This window comes from Chelonoidis abingdonii, chromosome 7, assembly GCF_003597395.2.
Source record: "Chelonoidis abingdonii isolate Lonesome George chromosome 7, CheloAbing_2.0, whole genome shotgun sequence".
Lineage (NCBI taxonomy): Eukaryota > Metazoa > Chordata > Testudines > Testudinidae > Chelonoidis > Chelonoidis abingdonii.
In genome coordinates, this window is record NC_133775.1 from 62373435 (window position 1) to 62395611 (window position 22177).

General features: G+C 47.7%; 2 protein-coding genes across 2 annotated transcripts in view; one reads left to right on the plus strand and one right to left on the minus strand.

Moving 5' to 3' along the window:
* ALDH9A1 (aldehyde dehydrogenase 9 family member A1) lies at positions 1 to 19317 on the plus strand. Its single transcript, XM_032806189.2, has 12 exons — positions 1 to 141; positions 1029 to 1232; positions 3358 to 3503; positions 5024 to 5153; positions 6411 to 6545; positions 7204 to 7400; positions 8863 to 9003; positions 11186 to 11374; positions 14111 to 14198; positions 16232 to 16373; positions 17749 to 17861; positions 18394 to 19317. The coding sequence occupies exons 2-12, from the start codon at positions 1055 to 1057 to the stop codon at positions 18486 to 18488; spliced, it is 1554 nt and encodes a 517-aa protein (XP_032662080.1). The 5' UTR covers positions 1 to 141; positions 1029 to 1054; the 3' UTR covers positions 18489 to 19317.
* Positions 19259 to 22177, minus strand: part of MGST3 (microsomal glutathione S-transferase 3) — a 9350-nt gene continuing 6431 nt past the window's right edge. Inside the window, exon 5 of the mRNA XM_032806193.2 lies at positions 19259 to 21259. Coding sequence (XP_032662084.1) covers positions 21150 to 21259 — 110 coding nt within the window. The 3' untranslated portion in view covers positions 19259 to 21149. The remainder of the gene's footprint in view (positions 21260 to 22177) is intronic.

Here is a 22177-nt window from a genome sequence, read left to right on the forward strand (position 1 = left end):
TCCAGCGCGAGGGTGGCGGTAGGGAGCTGGGCGAATAACGGGGCTGTCGCTCGCAGGGCGCTGGGCGGGGCCGGGCACAGAGGGGGCGGCGCGGCGCGGCGCGGCGCGGCTCCAGGCTACAGTCGAGCGGTTGGTCTCGGGGTGAGTGACGCTGGGTGCGCGGGTGTCTGGCTCCGTTCTCTTATCCGAGGGGCTCCCGCCCCCTGCCCCGGGGGTAGCTTTGGGTCCTTCCCCATGGATTTGCCCCCACTCGGCGCCATGCCCCGCGGGGAGTTATGGGGGATTTCGTACCCCGCCGCTCGCTCCCCGTCCCCCGTATTGACGTCTCCCCGCAGGGCGCCTGCAGGGGATTCCATGTCTCTTCCCCCTTAGTGCCAAGGTTCCCTCTGCAGGGGGGTCATGGGGGTATCCACACCCCTCCCCCTTAGTGCCAAGGTTCCCTCTGCAGGGGGGTCATGGGGGAATACCACACCTCTCCCCCGTAGTGCTGGGGTTCCTTCTGCAGGGAGGGTTATAGGGGATTTCATGCCCCTTTCCTGCTTTCCCCCCACCAGTGTCAGGGTCCCCTATTTAGGGAGTTATGTGGGGTTTCATACCCCTTCCTTGCCCCCCTCCCAGGTCCCCTATGCGGGGAGTTATAAGGGATTTCATACCCCTTCCCTGCCCCTTCCTGTAGTGTCAGGGTCCCCTCCATAGCAGGGTGGGGGTTTTCATACCCCTCTGTCCCCACCCAGTGGTGGGGTTTCCTCTGTAGGGGGTTATGGGGGATTTCATACTCCTTTGCCCCCTTCTTGCTGCGGTCCCCTCTGCATGGGGGTTATGGGGACTTTCATACTTCCTCCCACTCTCCAGTGGTGGGATGCCTTCCTCTGGTGGGATTATAGGGGTCTTGCACATCTCCCCTCCAATTCTTCCTCCAATGCTTAATGCCCTTATCTTTTCCTTGTGCATGGTGATGCTGGAGGTTCCTAGTAATGAGCCTGGAGACTTGGTGATTGACACCTGTCTCTGTTTCTCTTTCTCTATAGCCTGTTCCTGTTGCCTTGCCCCTTGGATGCACCCACGGCCCAGCCTGTCCCTTCTGCCTCGATTCTGCACCTTCCTCCCCTTTGCCACCATGAGCAGCAAAACCAATACCTTCCACTTGGAGCAACCACTCAACTACCGGGCTGGGGCCCGAATTCAACCTGTGGATGGAAGCCACAGTGAGGAAGTGTATGAGCCAGCGACAGGTAACTGACTGGTGTCTGTGCCAGTAGGGCATCTGGGATCCTGGATATCTTCAGAAATTGTCTGAAGATATATAACAGCCTGCCAGTGCCCATGAACTGGATTGGAATGCTAGATAGACACAGCAGATGAAATCCGAAGCTTCACTATGAGGCCCAGCCCTCTGCAATGTCTCCAAGTAACTGTCCCTTTGACTTGGGGAGACAAGGTGGGTTAGATAATATCTTTTCTTGGATCACATTCTGTTTGTGAAAGAGACAAATGTCCATGCTTACACAGCTTTCTTTACTGATCTCTTTCAGCAACAGAAATTGGTCCAGTAAATCATATTACCTCACCCACATTGTCTGTCTAATATCTTGGGACCAACACAGCCGCAACAACACTGCTTGCCATTTGGGTAATACTTACATAGTTTGTCTTACCCATAAAGATGATGTTTAACAGGTTCTCTCTTCCATTTTGACTTGCATGGGATAGGAAAAGGAAGTGCTATCTGATACAAGGGCTCTGGAGAAAGAGAGTTAGTGCAGCAAATATTGCTACAGCAGCTAAGTGGCCTAGATTTCGCATTCTGTTACATCAGCCCTGGAGATAGTTGGGTCTCAAGTTCTCATGTGGACTGAACCCAGTGTTTTTCATACTTAACAGAATGGGGCGAAACAGCAAAGGCACTTGGCAAATCCCTGGTATGCTGAGGTAGACAGGAAAGCATAGACTTCTCTCCTCTCTCTAGCCAGGTGCCCTGCACCGGGGCTACACACCTATCTCCCTTCCCTTTGCCCCCCCTGAATATCCAGCATCACTTTCTTTCCTGCCAGCACCTCCACTCTTCACATCAGTCTCATTGTCTGTGACAATAGCTGTAGATACTGTGCAGTGGCATTCGGAGAAGTGTGAAATTTGTCTTCGAGCCAGTATTTGGCTCTGATGGAAATTCATCACTGATAATCCACAGGATAGTTAAGTAGAAGCTTGTGCTTGCATTTCCTGTATGGGAATTGCCTTTGGTGCTGCTTTTCAAATGCTTGAAGGATTTAATGTAGCTGCTTCTCCTTTCTTCCCTGGCCACCCTTCACACTAGTGAATTATGCTAAGGTTTTTAAAAGTGTCTTGTAACTTTTAAGTATCTCAGGTTGAGATACCTTAAACCGTTCTGATTTTCAGAAGGCATTGGGCACCCATTCTCTGAAAGTCAGATCCCTTTATGGTGTCTCAAGGAAGGCACTTGATCCCTAGCTCCCTGGGGAAAATCATAGTTCTAGCAAATAACAGTTGGTGCTAGTAGCATAATGGTCATATTCAGAGGCAGTCTGTCAGTATTTTAGCAAATAACACTTGGAATTAGTGTCAATACCAGAAGCTGGCTCAGTCCATACCAATACCAACCTCTGCAGCCCAGCCCTGCACCCAGTCCATAAGCAGAATGCCCACTGCCTTTAATGGAAGATCCATGCAGAATTCTACAGGCCCTTGCTGATAGTAAAAATCTCTTCCAGTACCAACATCTGGTACTGGCAGATGACCTGTTCAAAATGTATTAAACTATAACTGTCTTTAAATGCTGGGATTAAAAGGCTTTTTGGGAGAGGATGTTTAGACGAGGTGTTGTTGGGTTATCCCAAGTCCTACAGAATCAACACAGGGAGGAGATGCCTTAATCTTGCAGATAAAAACATAAGATCCAACAAGTGGAAGTCAAAGCTTGACAAACTCTAACTGGTAATAGTGAGCAAAATTTGAACAGCAAAGTTAACTAAGCATTGAAACAGTGCACCATGGTTTGTGGTGGATTCTTCATCACATTAAATCTTTTAAAAAGACATCCAATCTCAATTTAAAGATGCTGTAGTTCAACCACAAGTTATTGGGTTCAGTGTAGGAATTACTAGATGAAATCCTATAGACAGGAGGTTAGACTAGATGATCACTGATTTTTTTTTTTTTGTGACCTTAAAATCTGTTCGCATACATGCAAAAGCAGTAAGAGACAGAATGAACGCTTCTTCTGATACTCTAAACCATGGATCACATTGGTGCTACTCCTATAAATGCTTGCTGACAGCGAGGTTAGTGGCAAAAATCTCTGAATGAAAGCTCTAAAATATAAACCTTATTTTTTCTTAGGTCGAGTGTTGGGCAAGTTTCTATTCTCTGGGGAGAAGGAGGTGGATCTGGCTGTGCAGAGTGCCAAAGCTGCCTTTAAGATATGGAGCCAGAAATCTGGCATGGAGCGGAGCAGGGTTCTGCTGGAGGCTGCCAGGATTATCCGGGTATGTGATGAAGCTTTTCTCTTGTGTTGGAATGGAGTGGTCCTGTCCTTGATCTTCCTCCTGAGCTTGACAGCTTGCTGTTTGGCTGTGCTTGCAGCACTAGATAAGATCACTAATGCAGTAACATTTAATCAAACTGGATGAATAATGCAGAGTTTGAAAAGCATCTTTGATCAGCACAGATAGTAGATTTCCTTGGGCAGAGCTGGGTCTCCAGTCTCATCAAGGCAGCTTTGTTGCATGTGACCACTAGCTCAGTCTTTTGTCTCTTCAGAGCCCTAAATGTGCCTGGCTGCCTTCCTTGTCACATGGGTCTCCCCTGCCCCAAAGAATATAGGCCAAATATATGCCTGAGCTGAGGTCTCTGGATTGCTTATCTCACTACTGTAGTTTCTGTATCCTTATAGTAAACTTAGTTTTGTTTGCATCAGACATATAAAAGTCCATGTAAGGTGGCTAGAAGTGAAACCTCCCAAAGTCCAGAACTTCTGTGCCTGCAGAAAGTACAGGGCACTATCCCTGTCTCCATTTGCTTTTGGAACTTAAATTGCATAACTGTTACGCTGCCTGATCTTCATAACTACTAAGGGCTTGTGTACACTTAGCTACACTAAGCTGCAGGGCTTTGGAGCGGAGCCTGGAGCTGGAGCACAGACCAGTAGGTTTTTGCCCAGAGCTGGAGCGGAGACAGAGCTGAGCAATTCAGAAATTTGATTGCTCCAGATCCCTGCTAAGCTGTAGTGCTCAGTGAAAACACTGCCTACGCCGATGGGAGAGTTTCTGTGCCTCCTGTCGACATAGCATTTTCTACACCGGGAGTTATGTCAGTATCCCTGTAGCTCCGGGGTGTGGATATTCCACACCCCTGAGCAACGTAGTTACACCAATATAAGTTTGCAGTATAGGCCCGGATTTAGTGCAGTAACCCTGTAACTGGAATGCGTTAGAATGGGACTCTTGCTAGGGCAAATGAAAGAATACATACACTGAAAAGTACATACATACTTTTTTGGCTGCATTTCAGGTTTGCCTCTGCTATATTTTTGGAGAGATTTGTGCTTATTTTTCCTTCATAGTCCAGCTTCTCCTGCTGTCTGACCCCTACAGTGGCATTGTAATGCTGTGTTCATGGCAGTCTGGTGATAAAGATGATTTACCAGCAGAATTTATTTTTAAATCCATGGTTCTAGCCTCTTTAGGTCCCTTTTGGATTTTTCTTGTCCTTGTTGTTTGCAGTTCCTCCCAATTTAGTATCTTCTGTGAACTTCCTTAATGTTTTGTTTTACTCCAATTTCTAAATCTAAATAATCAATAAATCTAAGCAAGGATGTTAAGTAAGAGTAGACCTATGGCAGACCCCCAGCAGGTCTTTGTTTAGATACTCCTCTACACTCAGCTCAACACACTGGTGAACTGGTAAATGGCAAACACAGCTTTAGAGAGGGTTGGGTCATCACTGATGGCAAGGGTGTCTTCATGGTGCCAGTCTGTCTAATGCTGTTACTGTGCTGCTCTTACAGGAACGGAGGGAAGAAATTGCCACCATGGAAACCATCAATAATGGGAAATCCATCTTTGAAGCCAGAGTAGATGTTGACATATCTTGGCAGTGCCTGGAGTATTATGCAGGTTTAGCGGGGGCTATAGCAGGTGAGAGCTGTACTGGTCACTGGAGCCTCATTCCTTTTCCCCAGCTGTGAGTCAGTCATTTATATACTGCAGTGATTGTTTAGTCAGATGATAAATCTTAAGGACAGTGGAAAGTCCCTGGCTATTTGGAATAGGGTAGAATTTTGGTTTCAAATACCTAGGATAGGAACCATGGTATCACAACACTTTTTATGCAGTGGTGAGTTAAACATGGGCAAATTCTATCCTGCTTTAAAACATGTGTGACTCCATTGACCTCATCAGGAGTGCCTGGGATTAAATTGGACTGGAATGCAGTGACCAGGTAAACAGGGCAGCTATTCTACATGTAGCAAGAGTTTATTTATCATCTTGGGACACTGATGCTGATTGTAATGGGAGAAAGGTAACTGACTACACCTCCAGTGATGTCCCTGTCTTCAATGCAGACTGGACCTTGGTTTAACATCTCTTAAGGATAGGTCTGCAAGTAAAGGCTTGACCATAGTCTGGAGGTGGTAGCTTAGCTATGAATATAAATGGGTGAGGCTGTAGTAAAGCAGGTAACAAATGGAAGTTATTTCTTTTTTGTCTTTATATTCAGGGACCAGATTCACTGTTAGCTGGGGCTTTCAGGTCTGGATGAGATCTGGGCCCTGTTGTGCTAGGGTGCTGTTTATACATGTAGTGAGAGAGAGTTCCTGCTCTAAAGAATTTACAGCATAAATGGACAAGACAAAGGGTGGGAGAAGAGAGGCTTCTTCTCTCCTTTTTACAGGTGGAGAAACTGAGGCACAGAAAGATGTAACTTGCTCAAAGTCACACATGAAGCCTGTAACAGAACTGGAAATTGAATCCAGATTGCTTGACTCCCAGGCCAGTGCCTTAACCACAAGACCTTCCTGCCACTGTTGGCATAATCAAGTGCAGCTGGTTTCAGTGGGCTTGCAGGCACCCACCTGGGCCAGCAATGAATTTTTTCTTTAGTGTCTGTCCTTTTGTTGGTTCCAGTGGCATTGTGGGGATTTCACTCTAATTCACTAAGGGGAAGAGCTATTCCTTGAGTCAAGATCTTAAGACCGCTTTGGGCAAACCCCATTTGGTGTTACTGGTCTTGGGGCACTTGCAAACCTGTTAGTATAGAAGGCTTTGCTAGATCCCGCTTTGGGAAGTGAGGCAGGGAAGTGGATCTGAAGCTGTCTGAGGCTTGAAGGTTCTTTGTTAGTTTGTCCATCTGACTACATATATTCTCAGTCACCTGTATTTATCCCTGCCCAGGTCAGCACGTCCAGCTTCCTGGGGGATCCTTTGCTTACACCCGAAGAGAGGCGCTTGGGGTATGTGTTGGGATCGGAGCCTGGAACTATCCCTTCCAGATTGCCTGTTGGAAGTCAGCGCCAGCCTTGGCTTGTGGTAATGAGACCCCTTGTCTGTGCAAGATTTTGGGTGATCAGGTGGTGAAGGAGAGAGTCGGGTTAAGTGTTCATGGACTAAGAGCTCCATTAGTGGGTGATGAAGCATCTATTTGTCTTAGATCTGTTTCTAAGAGACCCTTTTTCTGGCTGGGAGAGGAGACAAGGGCAAGGGAGAGTTAGCAACTAAGTTATGGGGTGGGAGCATGACAGGAAGGGGGTGCTGCTGTTGCCTTACGCCAAACAGGTAAGAGTTTCAATGGAAGAGGGAGAGAAAGGGAATGGAGCAAAGAAGTGGGGCCAGCAAAGCAGTAGCCCTGCTCCTCCTCCTGACTTAGTTCCAGTAGCAGGTGCCATACTAGCACCTTCCTGTTGCTCTGTGACTTCTGTTGCATTTGCCCCCCTTGTGCCCCCATTTATTCAGTTTCTGAGAATATGCATTTGTAAATGCTGTTGCTGCCCTGCCTGGATACCTGTCTGGATCTAAAGGGGAAAAACTTCCAATCGCTCTCCTGTTTTCCGTGTCTTTGCAAAATCCATTGTCCTACTGGAGGGTGAGATATCTGAACATGCAACCCCCTGCCTTCTTGTCCCCAGTGTCTCTCAGATTTTAACACCCCTTCTCTTCTCCACTCCCCGCTCCGGCTGGATTCACATAGGTAACGCCATGATCTACAAGCCATCTCCCCTCACCCCCATCTCAGTGGTAATGCTGGCAGAGATCTTCACCCAGGCTGGTGTGCCCAATGGGCTATTCAACGTGGTGCAAGGGGGAGCTTCCACTGGCCAATTTCTGTGCCAGCACCGGGATGTGGCCAAAGTCTCTTTTACTGGGAGTGTACCAACTGGTATCAAGGTAAAGACCACCCTGTGCTAGGGGGCAGAGCAAGGGACTTCTAATTATGGCACAAATACTAGAGGACATGCAGCAGAGGTAGACCCTCCTACAAGCCTGTGCACAAGCAGCTTGCCCTGGAGAATGGCTGGGCACATGGGGCATGCCTTGCAGCTATTCTGCTATGGCACAGAAATGTCAGACACAAGGCTGTACTTGTACTCCAGGCAGGCCCTTACAGCATTAGTTGTGGGGTGTTTTTTTGCAGGGTGGGGGGCTTGAAGGTTGCCTCTGCTCTAGAGAGGAGCTATTAACCTGATAAAATTCATGGAGAGTCTCTGCTCTGATAGTTTTAAACTCCTCAGCCTGTTATGGCCTGGTGAAGAGTGTTCTGTAGCAGAGAATAAATACAGGTACCTAAATGGGTAAACTTGGGTCAGGATATGTTTTGAACTAAGTAGTAAGAGAACACATGAGAACTCCTGGAAACTAATATGTTTCCCTCCAATCAATCCAAACTCAGGGTAAATTAATATGCAGAGACCTCTCTTTTCCCAGGGGGTGGAGGGAGGAGAGGTAGCAATCATTGTTAGTAATTTTATACCCCACGTTATTGGACAGCTGTTTACCTAGCAATGGTATCTTGGGGAATAAACCCTGACCTACAGCAAATTCCGCTCATGTGCATGCAGTGAGACAATTAGTTCTTTGGAGCTGGGGAAGATTTATCCTGCAGCCATGTGAGTCTGGAACTCAAGCATTTCTCCCTAGAGAATCAATCCCTCCATTAGTGTGGGATACTAACTGATCCTGGCCATTTCCTGTGGTGGGGAGGGGATCTAGCTCATTCCCCTCAGTTTCTAGTTGCTGCCTTTTCAGAAGCAAATTAAAATACTCCCCCCACCTTCCTCAGTCCTTGACAAAGTCTCTTTGCTGAGAAACCAGAGCCCTTGTCCATTCCCTGAGGCAGGTGAGGCCCCCAAAAGATGTGAAGAGGAGAGTAGCACAGCACAGACTGGGTCACTCTGCTTCTGGTATTGTAGATATTTTCACACACACATGCCCTATGTGCATCCTTGGCTGGTGCTGTATGTCTGGATCCTTGCACTCAGTTAGTCTTATTACATGTTAAAATTTATACACCCTTAAAACTGTAAATTTTCAACATGCACAGCTCTTTGGGTTTCAACTACCATTTTAATCAGCAAAAAGTCTCTTGTGCCCATCATGCAGCAGCAGTCTGGGAACAGTCCTAAGTGCCCCTCACCAAAAAAAATGCAGTCCCCAGTCTTCTGAATGTGACCTACTTCTGTTGTTGCAAAGGGCATGTGTGTGGGCCGGGGGTGAATTTCTCCTCTCTCCCCCTTCTCTAGAATGGGGGGCATGTATTTGTGGTCTCCTGTGGCCCTTCTGGACCTGATCGGGCCCTCAGTCTCATTTGTGTTCATCCCCCAGCAGCCTGTCCCTTCTGTCTTTGTATTAGATCATGGAGATGTCAGCCAAAGGGGTCAAGCCAGTCACTCTGGAGCTGGGGGGCAAGTCCCCCCTCATCATATTCTCTGACAGCGTCCTAGAGAATGCCGTGAATGGAGCCCTGATGGCCAACTTTCTAACGCAGGGCGAGGTGTGTAGCTCCAAGGAGATGTGAATGCTACCTGCTTACTCTCTACTCTCGTTTCCCTCCTCTCCCCATCTGCAGCCCCACAGATACTACAGCGATTGATGTCCTAAAACACTCAAGTTATATTCACTCTCCTTGTACCTGATAGGAAAAACTTCCCTGGGGGCAGTGCCCATGATGGAACCTGTTTATGAAGTTTCTTTCACAGGCCTGGGGAAGGGAACATACTAGAGCTCTGTACAGGACTAGTGTAGAGCCCTGCAGCGGGACTGGGGTTCAGAGGAGCATGTGGGAGTGGGATTAAGAATAGTCCCATGCAGGGCTATAGCACACACCTTGTTGTTTGAGGGGATGTCTCCTGGATTCTGCCTCTAGTGAGAATCCTGATAGAGGGCAAAACTGGGGTTCGAATGCCTACTCCTGTGCCACCTCTAGCTCCTTCCACACTTGCCCCAGCAGGTAGAATCATTCTCCAGAGTGGAGGTGGCGGCTCCAGGAGCTGCTTCTGTGTAAGATACCAGCCCCTAAGATAAGCTATTCCTGCAGCTTGGCCCTTGGAGTTAAGCCTGCAGCACAGAGATCAGAATGTCTGGCTCTTCGTCCCTACTGCAGCCTCTTTGGATTCCCTTACTGACTAGATCAGCTGCGGTGAGTCTGCAGCAGTGTGGGGATTTCCTCTCTTGCTTGCAGATGATGTTCCCATGCCCATGCCAGCTTGCAAGATGTTTACCCCGTGGGCCCAGCCCCTGGCACACTTTGGGGCTTTCTGTAATATTTATTGCCATAATAGCTAAATGCTTAAGTGTCCCTTTGGGGTTTGAATTCTGATTATCCCCTGCTGGTGGCCAAATATATTTGCACCACTTGGTGGCCCTGAGACCATTAAAATACAGTAGAGTTGCATCATACGTGAATTTAACCATGTGCGCTTGGCAAAAAGAAAAATAACGATTCTGCCACCATTCCAGTCAATGAGCATATGCCCCGGAGTGAGCGTGAGATGGGAAACTTGAATCTGCTGTTCCCTCAGTCTGTCTCAGTTCCTGTATGCCTCTCATAGTGTGAGCATCTCGCTGTGCTGAGTGTGATTCTAGTGTTTAAAGATACTGTCAGAAGTGAAAGTAAGCCGGTACAGCATACCGGACCACACCGGCTTCCCCAGACTGGCAATTTAAAGGGCTGGAGCCTTGGGCCCTTTACATTGCCTCCCAAGCCCTGCTGCCAGAGCCCTGGTGTAGTAGCTGCAAGGCTCTGGCAATGATTTAAAGGGCCTGGGGCTCCCTGCAGTGACCTGAGCCCTTGGCCCTTTAAATCACCGCTGAAGTCCTGCCGCCACTACCCTGGGGCTCCGAGAGCTGGGCTCGGGTGGCGATTTAAAGGGCCTGCGGCTCCATACTGGCTTACTTTCACCTCTGAGTATACAGTACTGTACTTTATGGGCGATTTAAGGTATTTTCAAGGGTAATTTTGACTGTATACGTGGTTTTTGCCTTATGCGCTGACTTCAGAACCTAACCCCTACATAAGATGTGACTCCACTGTACTTGGATGTGATGTGTTTTGTGGTGAGGGAGTGAACAGCAAGCAGTCCCTTTGCCTTGATTGCCCCTGGGGATGGACTGAGCTGCATAATGCAGTTCACTTCTGTGTCATGTCCAAACGGCCCCAGAGTGGGGAGGGAAGGCGCCTGGACTGTTTTGAGCTCCTCTCTAATCAATCAGACTGTCATGCAAACAGTAATCATGCTAGTGGCCCATATGGAGCAGGTGATGATAGAGAGAGGAGCTCAAATTCTTCCGTTCACTCCCAATATAGAATCATAGAGTATCAGGGTTGAAAGGGACCTCAGGAGGTCATCTAGTCCAACCGCCTGCTCAAGGCAGCACCAATCCCCAGACAGATTTTTGCCCCAGATCCCTAATTGGCTCCTTCAAGGATTGAATATGTTTGAGGGAAGATAGTGAGGGGGTTAAACTTGGTAGCTACACTGGTCACTTAATAGCCACTTGCAGCCGAATCCCATTTCTTGGAGGTAGTGTAAGTGAAACAAGTGGTTGGTGCATGTGCTGCTTCGGTGGGTGGGATAATGTGCCATGTGGGGAGTCCTGTGGGGGACCATAGTTATGTTACATATTCCTCCTCCTAAAGAGCCTTGTATAAGATACTGCTGATTCTGATGTCCCAGGTTTGCTGCAATGGCACTCGAGTGTTTGTGCAGAGGGAGATCCTGGAGGCCTTCACGGAGGAAGTGGTGAAACGCACCCAGAAGATTAAAATTGGAGATCCACTTCTGGAAGACACAAGGATGGGGGCCCTCATCAGCCGCCCCCACCTGGAGCGAGTCCTGGGGTTCATTACTCAAGCGAAGGAGCAGGTGAGACCATCTGGCTTTCTTGGATTTGAGGCGGCTTGTTGGAAAGAGTCACACACATTGGGGAAGGGACTTTCCATCTCCCTCAGCTGCTAATTTAATAGACAGGCAGCATGTTCTCCCTACCCTTTCTGGGGTGAAGCCGAATTACGCATGCCAAGAGGATACATATAGAAGGGACACCTAGATTAAAACTTACACAATGGCTTAATGTTGAATCAGAGTGGTAAGATATCATACCATTCAGATATTAGTGTCTCAGCAAGGCTATGGGCTCATGGGGATAGATAGTGCACATTGTAACATGTAAAGCAGAGGTGGCAAACACCTGGCTTGCTTGAATACTGTAGAATCTCAGCTTTCATTTAAAAACAAAATGATAGGTCATGTGTTTGCAATGAGAACCTTCTAGACTTGACCCAAATGTAACTAGTGAAGTGATGTGTGGCTGGTCTGCAGGCAGCCTGGAAATAATAGCTTTGAGATAGGTGAACTTCCCAATCCCTGTTAGTACCTTTGGCCTAGCCATGCTAAAGTCTAATGATGTTCATATGTCAGCACTAACTATTTAATGGCTGATCATTTTAGCAGCAGGAGTAGGGAAGGGGTCGGGGGTGAACCCTGGAGGGGGTGGAATTGGGGTGATGCAGAGAACAAAATGCAAGGGGGATGAAAGGAGGGGACAGACAGGGAGGAAGAGAAACAGAAAGGAGGGAAGAGAAACAAATGACAGAAGTAAGGGTCATCCTGAAGTGGAGAATATTTTCCTGCTGAACATGACCATGAAATGAACAACTAAAGTTCAGATCCTTAACTGGTGTAAACTGGCATTGCTCCACTGGAGGAATGCCGATCTGCACCAACTGAGGGGCTGGTCCAAACTTATTACATACAAGCCAGATTTCACCCTTGATCTTTGTGCAAAGTTCCTGCTGATTCCAGTTGGAGCTCTGCTATAGGTCAAGAGGAGACTGTTCTGAACTTGTAGTAGGTGCTGTCAATGAAAAGCTGAATTTGGTGCTCTCCCCGCACTGAGTCTGACAATCCTGGTTTAAAGTTTAACTGCAGAGCTCTTTGTTTAATGTGCCAGGCTAGTAACAGATCACCTGGGCAGATTCAAATTACAGCTCACTGGGCTCTTCAAACAAAGCAGTGGGAAATGCATTCTTCCAGTCACAGGCCAAGTCTAGGGCTCTGCATTACCCTTTCTGACATACTAACAAGGGACTGCAGCTCCTGGCTTCACCAGCCATGTTAGCAATATCATCATCTGTAACAGGACAGTGACAGAGCCCTGAACTTTGGACCCTGGCCAGCTCTTAATACAAACAGCTGAAAACAGTTTCCTCCTTTATCTGCTTGTTGCTTGGGCAGCAGCACATGCTGTCTGCTCAGGCTCTGAGTTGCTCTAAACTCAAGGGATTTCAGTTCTTAGCTGATAGCAAACACCTGCCAGGGAAAACATGAAAGCCTGTCAAGCTAGTACCCAAGACATTGTAAATTTTTTTGCTCCACTGAAACTGGCAAAAAGCACCATGGAATATGATTCTAGTGGGAAAGCTACAGGAGAAGCTGATGTACATTTTGAGACTCCTAAAGATGCAGTTGCTCCTATGGCCAAGGACAGGTCACATGTGCAGCATAGATATATTGAATTATTCCTGAATTCTTCTCCAAAAATAAAACAAGATTGCTAGTGACAGTGGCACAATCTCAAACTAGGATGAAGCAAGAAGTGTTTTGTTTGCTCATCATTCTTGGAACTAGAATACAGGTGCTCCTGTTCAGTAGCAAAGATAAACCATAACGGACATCTTGGTTTTTTTTAAAAAGGCAATTCAATTTATATCTAAAATTATTCAGTAGGGGTTTGTGTAGTAAAGCACCCAATGAATTGTGTTCACACTGTGGGAAAAAAAAAATAGGTCCCAGCTTGATTTACTCCAGAGTCAATGCTGGTCACAGTGGTGTACGATGGACAAGGCGCTAGAGCAGGGTGCCTTCTGCAAACATCTGCTTTAACCCCTTCCTTTCCAGTCCACCCGAGAAAAGCACTTATTGCTGGGTGATTAGCACACGCTCTAAAAAAATAGAGCAAGATCAAGCCAAGGGTGGTGGTGGGGATGCCAAATGACTAATTTCCATTCTGCTGCCTGCGGTGGTGCTGGTAGAGTAGAGCAGACCCCTTTCTGTTCTGGGTGGGGTGAACATCCCCATAATGTATCTGGCCAGTCACATGCTACTCAGGCCTTTAGGCATCTCAGCTTATGTGTTGAAGTTCTTGGAGGAGCTTTGGAGGGGAAATGTCAGACCTGCTGGAGATGAAGGAACCAAAATAACCTTGGGAATCCAGCTTGGCTTCCCCAAACAAGTGGTGCAAGCTGCTGCTGTTCTCCTGCACTTCATTGGCATAAAGGGAAGGAGGGAGGGAGACTTTGTGCTCTTGGGAAACTGACTAATCCTGTCACTGAGAACTGCCTGCTCTGGTCTCCACATAGCCACAGGGTGACAGCTCCAGCTCTTTTAGCCAACCAAGCAGTCCAGGGCCTTCACTGGGTAGCTCTCTTTGAAGCTGATTTGACTGTTGCCACCCCTTAAACCCCCAAACTCGTGGACTCCATCATTCCTGTGACTGTGGCCAACTCCATCCACCTTAGGCTGCTGCTGGCCAACAGGCACATCAGGGCGGTGTGCTGGCTCTCTGACATCTGTGTACCTTCTAGTTTGGCTTATTTTCAGGGGGCAAAAGTGCTGTGTGGTGGGGAGCTCTATGTTCCTGATGACCTCAAGCTGAAGAATGGCTACTACATGCGACCCTGCGTGCTAGGTATGATTTCTCTTCAGCTCAGTGGAGCTGTCTTACACGCATAGGTTTAATGCTAACACGTTCCTGAGCTCAGTAGGACCCTCTGCCTAAACTGGAACCTGTGAAATGTGTAACCCTTTTCAGATAGTTTGTATTGCTCAGACAGTTGGACCCAACGCACGGTACTCTAGAGGCATAGGGACATACTGGGTAAGATCAGTGGTGTATAATTTCTCTGACAGTGACCAGAATCTGATGCTTCAGAGGAAGATGTATTAATACCCCCAGGATGGACAACTGCAAGAGAACTGGCACAAACGGGTGGAAATTTCTCCCTAACCCTGGGTAGATAGTGCTTGCTGTGTGTCCTGAGACATGAAAGTTGATATCCCTTTTTAAGAAGCTTTTCCCAAGTAGTTTGACTGTAGATGATGATCTTCAAAAAAAAAAAAACAAAACACTAATTCTCCTTGAATCTTATGGGGCTCTTGATCTCATCTAGTGGCAGTGGGTTCCTCAGGCTAATTATCATGGTGTTAGTTTTAAAAAAAGCACTTTCTTTCATCACTTTTAAATTAAGGAGTTTCCTTGTTGTGTGAGAGAGCAGTTCCTGATCTACCTTCTCTGAACTGTTTGATGCACCTCTTGTTGCATCTAGTCTTCATTTCCTCTCAACTGAATACTCTCAATCTTCCCCGCTCCTGTAGGCCTCTTACTATTTTGAGACCATTGACTATGTTGCAAAGGGAGTGACTAGAACTGACTATATGGTGTTCAAGGGCAGACTTTGTATACAGTGTAGCAATATTGTGAGCATTTTTTTCTGCTTCCTAACACCTGAGTGCTGCTGTGCATTGAGGAGAGGTCCTTGAGCTGTCCATAACAATGCCTAGGTCCGTTTTGGAGTCAATTTTGAGCCCAGGAAGGATTATGAGAAATTGTAAATGTGTCTCATACTGTGCATTACCTTGCAACTTAGGATATTTCAACACTGCAATCAGAGCTGTGATTGCAGCACTTGTAGACAGACCACAGCTAGCTTTGATTGAGCTAGTTTGAATAACAATAGCAGTGCAGCTAAAAGTGCTAGCAGTTCAAGTATGTAATCAGGGTGGGGGAGCTTATACATGCTGCTGTGGCTTCAGGTCTGTTTGCTCTAGCTAGCTTGAAACCACTAGCTCAGGTGTGTCCGTGTGCTGCAATCACCCCTCTGACTGCAGTGTAGCTATACTCTTGGCACACATTAAATTTCATCTATCACACTGCCCATTTTGCTTAGCTTTGTTATACTCTCCTGCAACCCCATCTAGTTGTTCAGCCCCAGGGCTGGTGGTACAAGAATGGAGGGTGGGTAGGCTTAAAGGGGAATGGGAGGGAATGGGAGATGTGAAGCAGCAGCTGAGGGCTTTGAATTGTGGGCAGGCAGCCTGCCAACTTCCTGCATAATGCAGAGCCAGGGTAGAAGTCATGTATCCAATGCTATGTTTGGACATGATCTTTACTTGTCGGAGGATCTTATAGGCATGATACAGGCAGAAGACGTGCAAGCTTGTGCACACCAACACCATTGCTGCTGCCTCCCCAGCCCACCCCCAATCTGCCAGTACATTCAGTCCTGACTTGCAGTACCTTCCTTTGGTCTCACACACAGCTCTGCCTAGCCCTTCAATGCTGAACTGCAACATTCCGCATAAGTAATATAGATAATGGATTCAGGTTGCAGTGCAAGGCATATAGGGGTTCCTCGGTTCAGGAGCTTTGAGACACAATGGATGGCACATGGTGGCCTTGACAGAGAATTGGCACACAAGTTGTAGATTGGAGCTCAGTAGAATGACCAGTTAGAGGGATGAGTGCAAAAGTTAGTGCTTGCTCTGCATGTGAGAGGTAGGACATGCCACCCTCTCCCACCTGCATTCTACCCTAAACCTTTCCCAACTTGGCCAGTGGAGTGTCAATGAAGGTGCTCTGTCAAGGACAATTGTGGTGGGGGCTGGGATTTTACATACAGAATTCAACATGGCAAATTCACACATGTGCTGCAATACTTCCAGGGAACTGCAGAGATGACATGACCTGTGTGAAAGAGGAGATCTTTGGGCCTGTCATGTCCATCCTACCATTTGACACTGAGGAGGAGGTCCTGGAGAGAGCCAATAACACCACCTTTGGGCTGGCAGGTGGTGTTTTTACCAGGTACAGGTGGGGGGCAGTGTTCAGTCCTTGAAAGGTACTAGCAATAAGGGAAGAATGTTACCGAACTAGAACACCAAGTCCTAGTGGCAATTCTGCTTCACAGATGCTCTCTTAACAGCCACAGAGAGCAGCAGGATGGCTCAGATCAAAACAGAGCACTATTATTTATTTTTTTGTATATAATCGTAGCACCTGGGAGTCCCAGTAATGGATCAGGACCTGGAACAAAAAGTCCCTTTTTCTGTGTGCTGGACATGTGGTCTCTGGTGCTGTGTGTTCCATCTAGGACTGGGGTCCCACTGTGCAGACATAGATTAGGAAATGGCCCCTTTCCCAGGAGTTTGTAATGTAAAAGATTTAACAAAGTGCACTATGCTGGGAGTACAGAGCTTGTAAATGACTGACAGACAGTTGTTGATTTCCCTCCTCCTCCCCCATTTCTGCTTTTCTAACAACCTGTCTCCAACTGCCACTCAAACTCCTTCACAGCCCTGCCTGTCTTCCCTGCCACAGGAAGACTCTCTGCCTCCTTTTGGGACATGCACACACCAAGTGTCCAAAGGCAGCTTTTGCCTGCTTTCCCTTGCAGTGCTGGGGGAGAAGACGGAACTAGTACACACGGAAGGCAGGCTAACAGCTCTAAGTGCTACCCTAGGTTTCCTGGCAACTAGCTGCTGCAGTGAAGTTGCATCATATGCACATTTACACAAATTCCACTATCTGTGGTCTGGGATTCCATCTGCTGGCTCCTGCCAGCCCGGGAATATGGCCTTGCTCTGCCTGCTGCTGGCCCGGGGTTCTGTCCAGCAGGCTGAGCGGGGGCAGTGGACGGAACTCCAGAGGGTCAGCTGGCTGAGCTGCTTAGCCCGCCGCCAGTCTGGGGTTCTGGCTGTGGGCCCCTTGCAAGCCAGGGTCCCGGCCGCTGGCCCCACTCAGCCCGATGGACGGAAGCCCGGGCTGGCAGCGGGGCTGTGTCCCCTGGCTGGCAGGAGCCAGCAGATGGAATCCCAGACCGACGGCGGGCTGAGCTGGTCCGGTGTTCCAGTTGCCAGTCCAGCTCAGCTTGCTGCTGGTCTGGGGTTTTGACTATATGCGATTTCCGCCTTATGCGCTGGCTTTAGAACCTAATCCCCATGTAAGATGTGACAGTTCTGTACATCCATTGGGCAGGCACAGGTTGGGTGCCTCTCTCATTGGTGTCAAAAACACTGCCTGTGAACTAGATTCTCATGCAATTCTCCACAGCTCTGCTGCTGGGCATGGAGAGCAAAGGCTGCTAGTGGGACTTGATGCCTGCCACTTGAGCTGTCTGCAGAGGGCTGGGGGAATTGGTGTGAAAGGGAAGCTTGCACTAAACCTTGTCCTTTTCCCACAGGGATATCCAGCGCGCTCACAGAGTGGTGGCTGCCCTCCAGGCTGGAATGTGCTTCATTAACAACTATAACATCAGCCCTGTGGAGCTGCCCTTTGGAGGATACAAGATGTCAGGTGAGCAGGGCACCAGCTCTGCAAAACCTATTAGAGCTTCCCTTTTAAACCTCTCCAGCCTACAGGAATACATGTCCCTACTCCAGTGATAGCAGAATCAACTGGTGTCAGCCTAGGCTGAGACACCAAAAACTGAGGCTGTCACACCTGTGGGAAGCCAAAAGCCACTCAGCAGCTTGGTTGCTATTTTGAGCACCCAGGGCTGCAGTTAGAAACTGAAGGCAGGAGGTTGGTGAGGGGGCTGCATTGTTACACACAGAGAAAGCAAGGGAAGGGAATTTACATGGCCTGCTATGGCTCCTAGCTCAGAGCTCACTCAGCTACTCGGTTTAGAGAGAACTTGAAATGCCATGTCAAGAAGGTAGTGATGCTGTACTGCTGCCTGCAGGCAGGGTCATCCTTCTTCCAAGGGCCAGAAGCGTGCATGGCTGAGTCTGATCAAATGGCTGGTGACAGAGCAATAACAAAAAAGGTGGGTGGCAATGACTGGCACTACCATCTCCCTTTTGAATATGGTGTCTGTCCCTTCCAGGGTTCGGCAGAGAGAACGGCCGGGCAGCAATGGAGTATTACTCGCAGCTGAAAACAGTCTGTGTGGAGATGGGTGATGTGGAATCTGTGTTCTAATGGCATGGGCCTCACAGAAGAGCACCAGGCTGTCCCACTCAGTCAGCCAGAGATTTCTACTAGAACTTCTAGATGGCAGTAACAAAGTGCTCTGAATGTCCTGTGCAAATGGGGAAAGGTGGGGTGGGGTGGTGTGCTGCAATCCTATGCATTTGTGAGTGGGGGGGCATGGGACACCTAAACAGTTGGGGTTCAGGTTTGAGTGTCCCATTCTTCACAATTTGCCTGGCGGGCCTAGGACAAAAATCAGATTAAGTGACCTTGATTCATCACCAGCAACTGTTGCTACTGAAGTTAGTGCCAGTAGACATAGCAGCTGTTTAGTTTAACAATTTCTGATTAACTACTGGGTCATGCTCTGACAGTTCATAGTGCATGGAGAAAACCTACACTGATGCTACAGTCCGTAGCCAGAGGTTTCCTTCATGCACATGGAGCTGTATGAGAGCCTTGGTAGAACCATGACTGACTTCTCCTAGACCAGTTCTGAACAGCAATGCCCTTATCCTAAACTATTTCAGCATAGAGGGGCGTTGGAACACTGTTTGGCCATCTCTATAGGGGAATGGTTGGGTCTTTTTCCAAATATAGCTCATTGTGCAGTGAGAACAGCAGTGTATAACGGCATCCACCTGCAGCTATGGAATAGTGCTAGTGCTCTACCCTGGAATCACCTAGGGCTATTTGCTTGTTTAGTGAAACTTGTTTTGTTATCCCCCAGGGCACCAACAATTAGGCAAGCTATTCTTTATGTACACATGCAATTGGAGAAAGTGTTTTATACTCCTTTATTTTAGCAGTCAAATAAAAGTGCTGGTATATGGCCTTATCTGAAAGATCTGTATATGGAAAAATGGGAGCTGTAGCTTGAAGTGCTGGCTTCCAGTGGGAGAAGACTGTTGGTATTGTAGGAGTCAATACAAGGGTCACTTGCAATGCAGTTAAAGAAATCCTGCCAGCTGTTTTAGAGAGGAGCTACAACTCTCATGTGGGGTAGAGGACTAGTATGTGAGCAGGGAACAAGCACTAAACAGGCTCAAGCCATCCAGCTTGGAGTTTAGCAAAGTTAACTCATAAGAGTACCATCTACAGCAGAGCTACTGCCTAGATCACTCACTGCATAAAGGACCTAGAGGGCAACAAGATCTTTAAATCAAGTGTAGTATCAAAGGGAAAGGCTCAGAAATGGAACTGATCTGATGGGTACAGAAGGGCACTGCCAAGTGCAAAACTGCCTCCTGTGGCTCTTTCAAGAGATGAGTTTCTGCTGCTACTCCAGAAAGGTGGCAATGTACACTGCAGTTAGCATAGTGTTCAGTTCTAGGACACCAGCAAGCTAGTGCTGCACTGGCAGCAGTTGAGAGCAGACTGCACCTACCCTTAGAGGGACTTGACTGTGGAAGAATTAAAAAGCTGTGTATGGCTAGCTTAGCTAAACAGAAGTAGGTAAAGAGATTAACAATACTGAGGCATTGAGCGTAAGGAACAAAAGGGTGAAATTACGGATAACTGGAGTTTTGCCTGTTCAAAAGTTAAGTGCATTATACTGAACTGTGGCAGTTTCCACCTCCTGTTTAAAACAGTAGAGGGAAACACCCAGCATTGCCTGCCCTAGATAATCCACTACATCCCCCAGCTCTGAAATCAAAGCACAGAAGGCCTTTCCAGCAGAGAAACTCCAAGGAGCAGCTGAAGGTTAGCAATATTATACCAACAGGAGAAGCTGAGATGCAAGGATGGTGTTAGTGCTCTTTCCCAGGGCACAGCTGCTTTGGCCCTCACCACCTCCATCTCCATACTTATTCATCTGCCTGAAGTACGGACTGCAGGGTAAAACAACACGGACAAGGTCTCACTTGCAAAGACTGCTGCTGTGGTACCAAAGGACAGCTCCTTCTCTGAGAAAAGGGATCACAGGGATCAAGGGCTGGGCTAAGGGCCACCTTTGGAGCAGAGGGGCCAGAATTTCCTACTTCAGCTGCTTTGTTCCCTTCCACTGCTCTTAAATGCTGTAATGCTGCTTTAACTGTAGTCATCACGATAAGAGCTTGGTGATAAGTGTCAGTGATCCTGCTTTTTATCTAGTTCAGCTAGCACTGCCTGTAGCAGAGGCTAAGCCTAACCCAGGAACAAGAACTGGCTAGTAATGTTAGGCCAACACCATTGTAGGCACCAAGTGATCATCCTTGTGCCTGCAGCTCACTATAGGGAAAGGAAGAAACGTCTTTCTGGCTAGGACCTGGACACAGTTCAACCTTTTCTGATCACCCACCCAGAGGAGTCACTTGCTGTTGGAGATCAGATGCGACTGTCTGTATCATCCTAGCACATGGAGATGGACTAGGAGGCCCAGTTTGATCTGTGACAGATCAGGTAAGGCCAATATTATACAAAAATTCCAGTTTACTGGACTTCTGTATCCCAGTAAGTATAGTACAGGCTTTTTTTCTAATCTCTCTCTGTATTATTGCCCAGGACTACTATAAAAAGCCCTTTTACCTAAGAGTTCAAGATGAAAACACTTCCTTTTAATTTTAATTAGGAAAAAACTAGTTATGTTGGAAATTAAGTTTATTATCCAAAAACACCTTCCCCCCCAAAATCCCTACCACTCTACACCTTGGAGATTCTCCACAAAGCTGTGAAGGGGGTGGAGGCTGGCTACTCTCTGGAGACCCACTCAAGGTGCTGGAAGGCTGAGTACAAAGTGTTCCCCACCAATCCAATGAGTGCAGCCGAACCAATGGCCCCTCTGTTTCGCTTTCCAGGATCTGTAGAAAGAGACAAGAGAGCACAAAGACTTAGCTAGCTCAGCACTATCCCATGCTACAAGGAGGTTTAATACACATTTAACAAGGTAGCACTTGGGGGGTGGGGGTGCAGGTCAGGGCTCAACTTGCTGTAGAGAAAGTTCATTCTCAGCTGCCTAATTGGTTCATTTTTGAAGGGAAAGCCAAAAAGCCTTTATGGAACGTCGACATTTAAAAGCAAGTGGGTAAGACTGTTGCAGGCTGAAACCTCCAAGCTCATCCCTACAGGTCCCCTAAGGTCTAAATCCTGAATTCAGGATTCCAAGCTTCCCCTGCTCCAGTTGGTGTAACTGACACCCTGTAGAGCTGGATCATCAGTTACACACAGGGGGAACAGAACTTGGGTAAATGGATGAGACTTTCCCATCTGAGTCTGCAGTGGGTCACTGCTTTGGAGGCTTGTGACTTTTGTATTTCATTTTACACAAATGCTTTGTCTTTCTTTAACCCTATCACTTTGACATGCCACTCAAGCCAGCTGCCCAAAAACCGATGGGGTTCCAGGGCTAGATTGGCAGGCTGTAGCACTCCACCCAGAATACCCCACCGTGAGGAGACTGGGTCTGTGGGCTGCACACCTGAATAACAGCACTTTGGAGAAAGTGAGCAGCCAATGAGCGACAGGGAATTTTAGCTCTTCTGCTTCCTGAATGCTATCCTACAGATGGAGGTTTAAAGGGCTGTTGTCCTTCCACTGTTCAGTGTTTGCACTGCTTTTTGGGGAATGGGGAAGAATCATCTGTTTTCCCTGTTATCATCCAAGTATTTATAGAAGCACCAGCACCATATTAGGTAGGTGCAGTAGACACAATTAAATAGTACAGATTTGGTCCAGAAGAGCATACCTGTCATGGATTGAGGGAAAAAAGAGATAGTTGG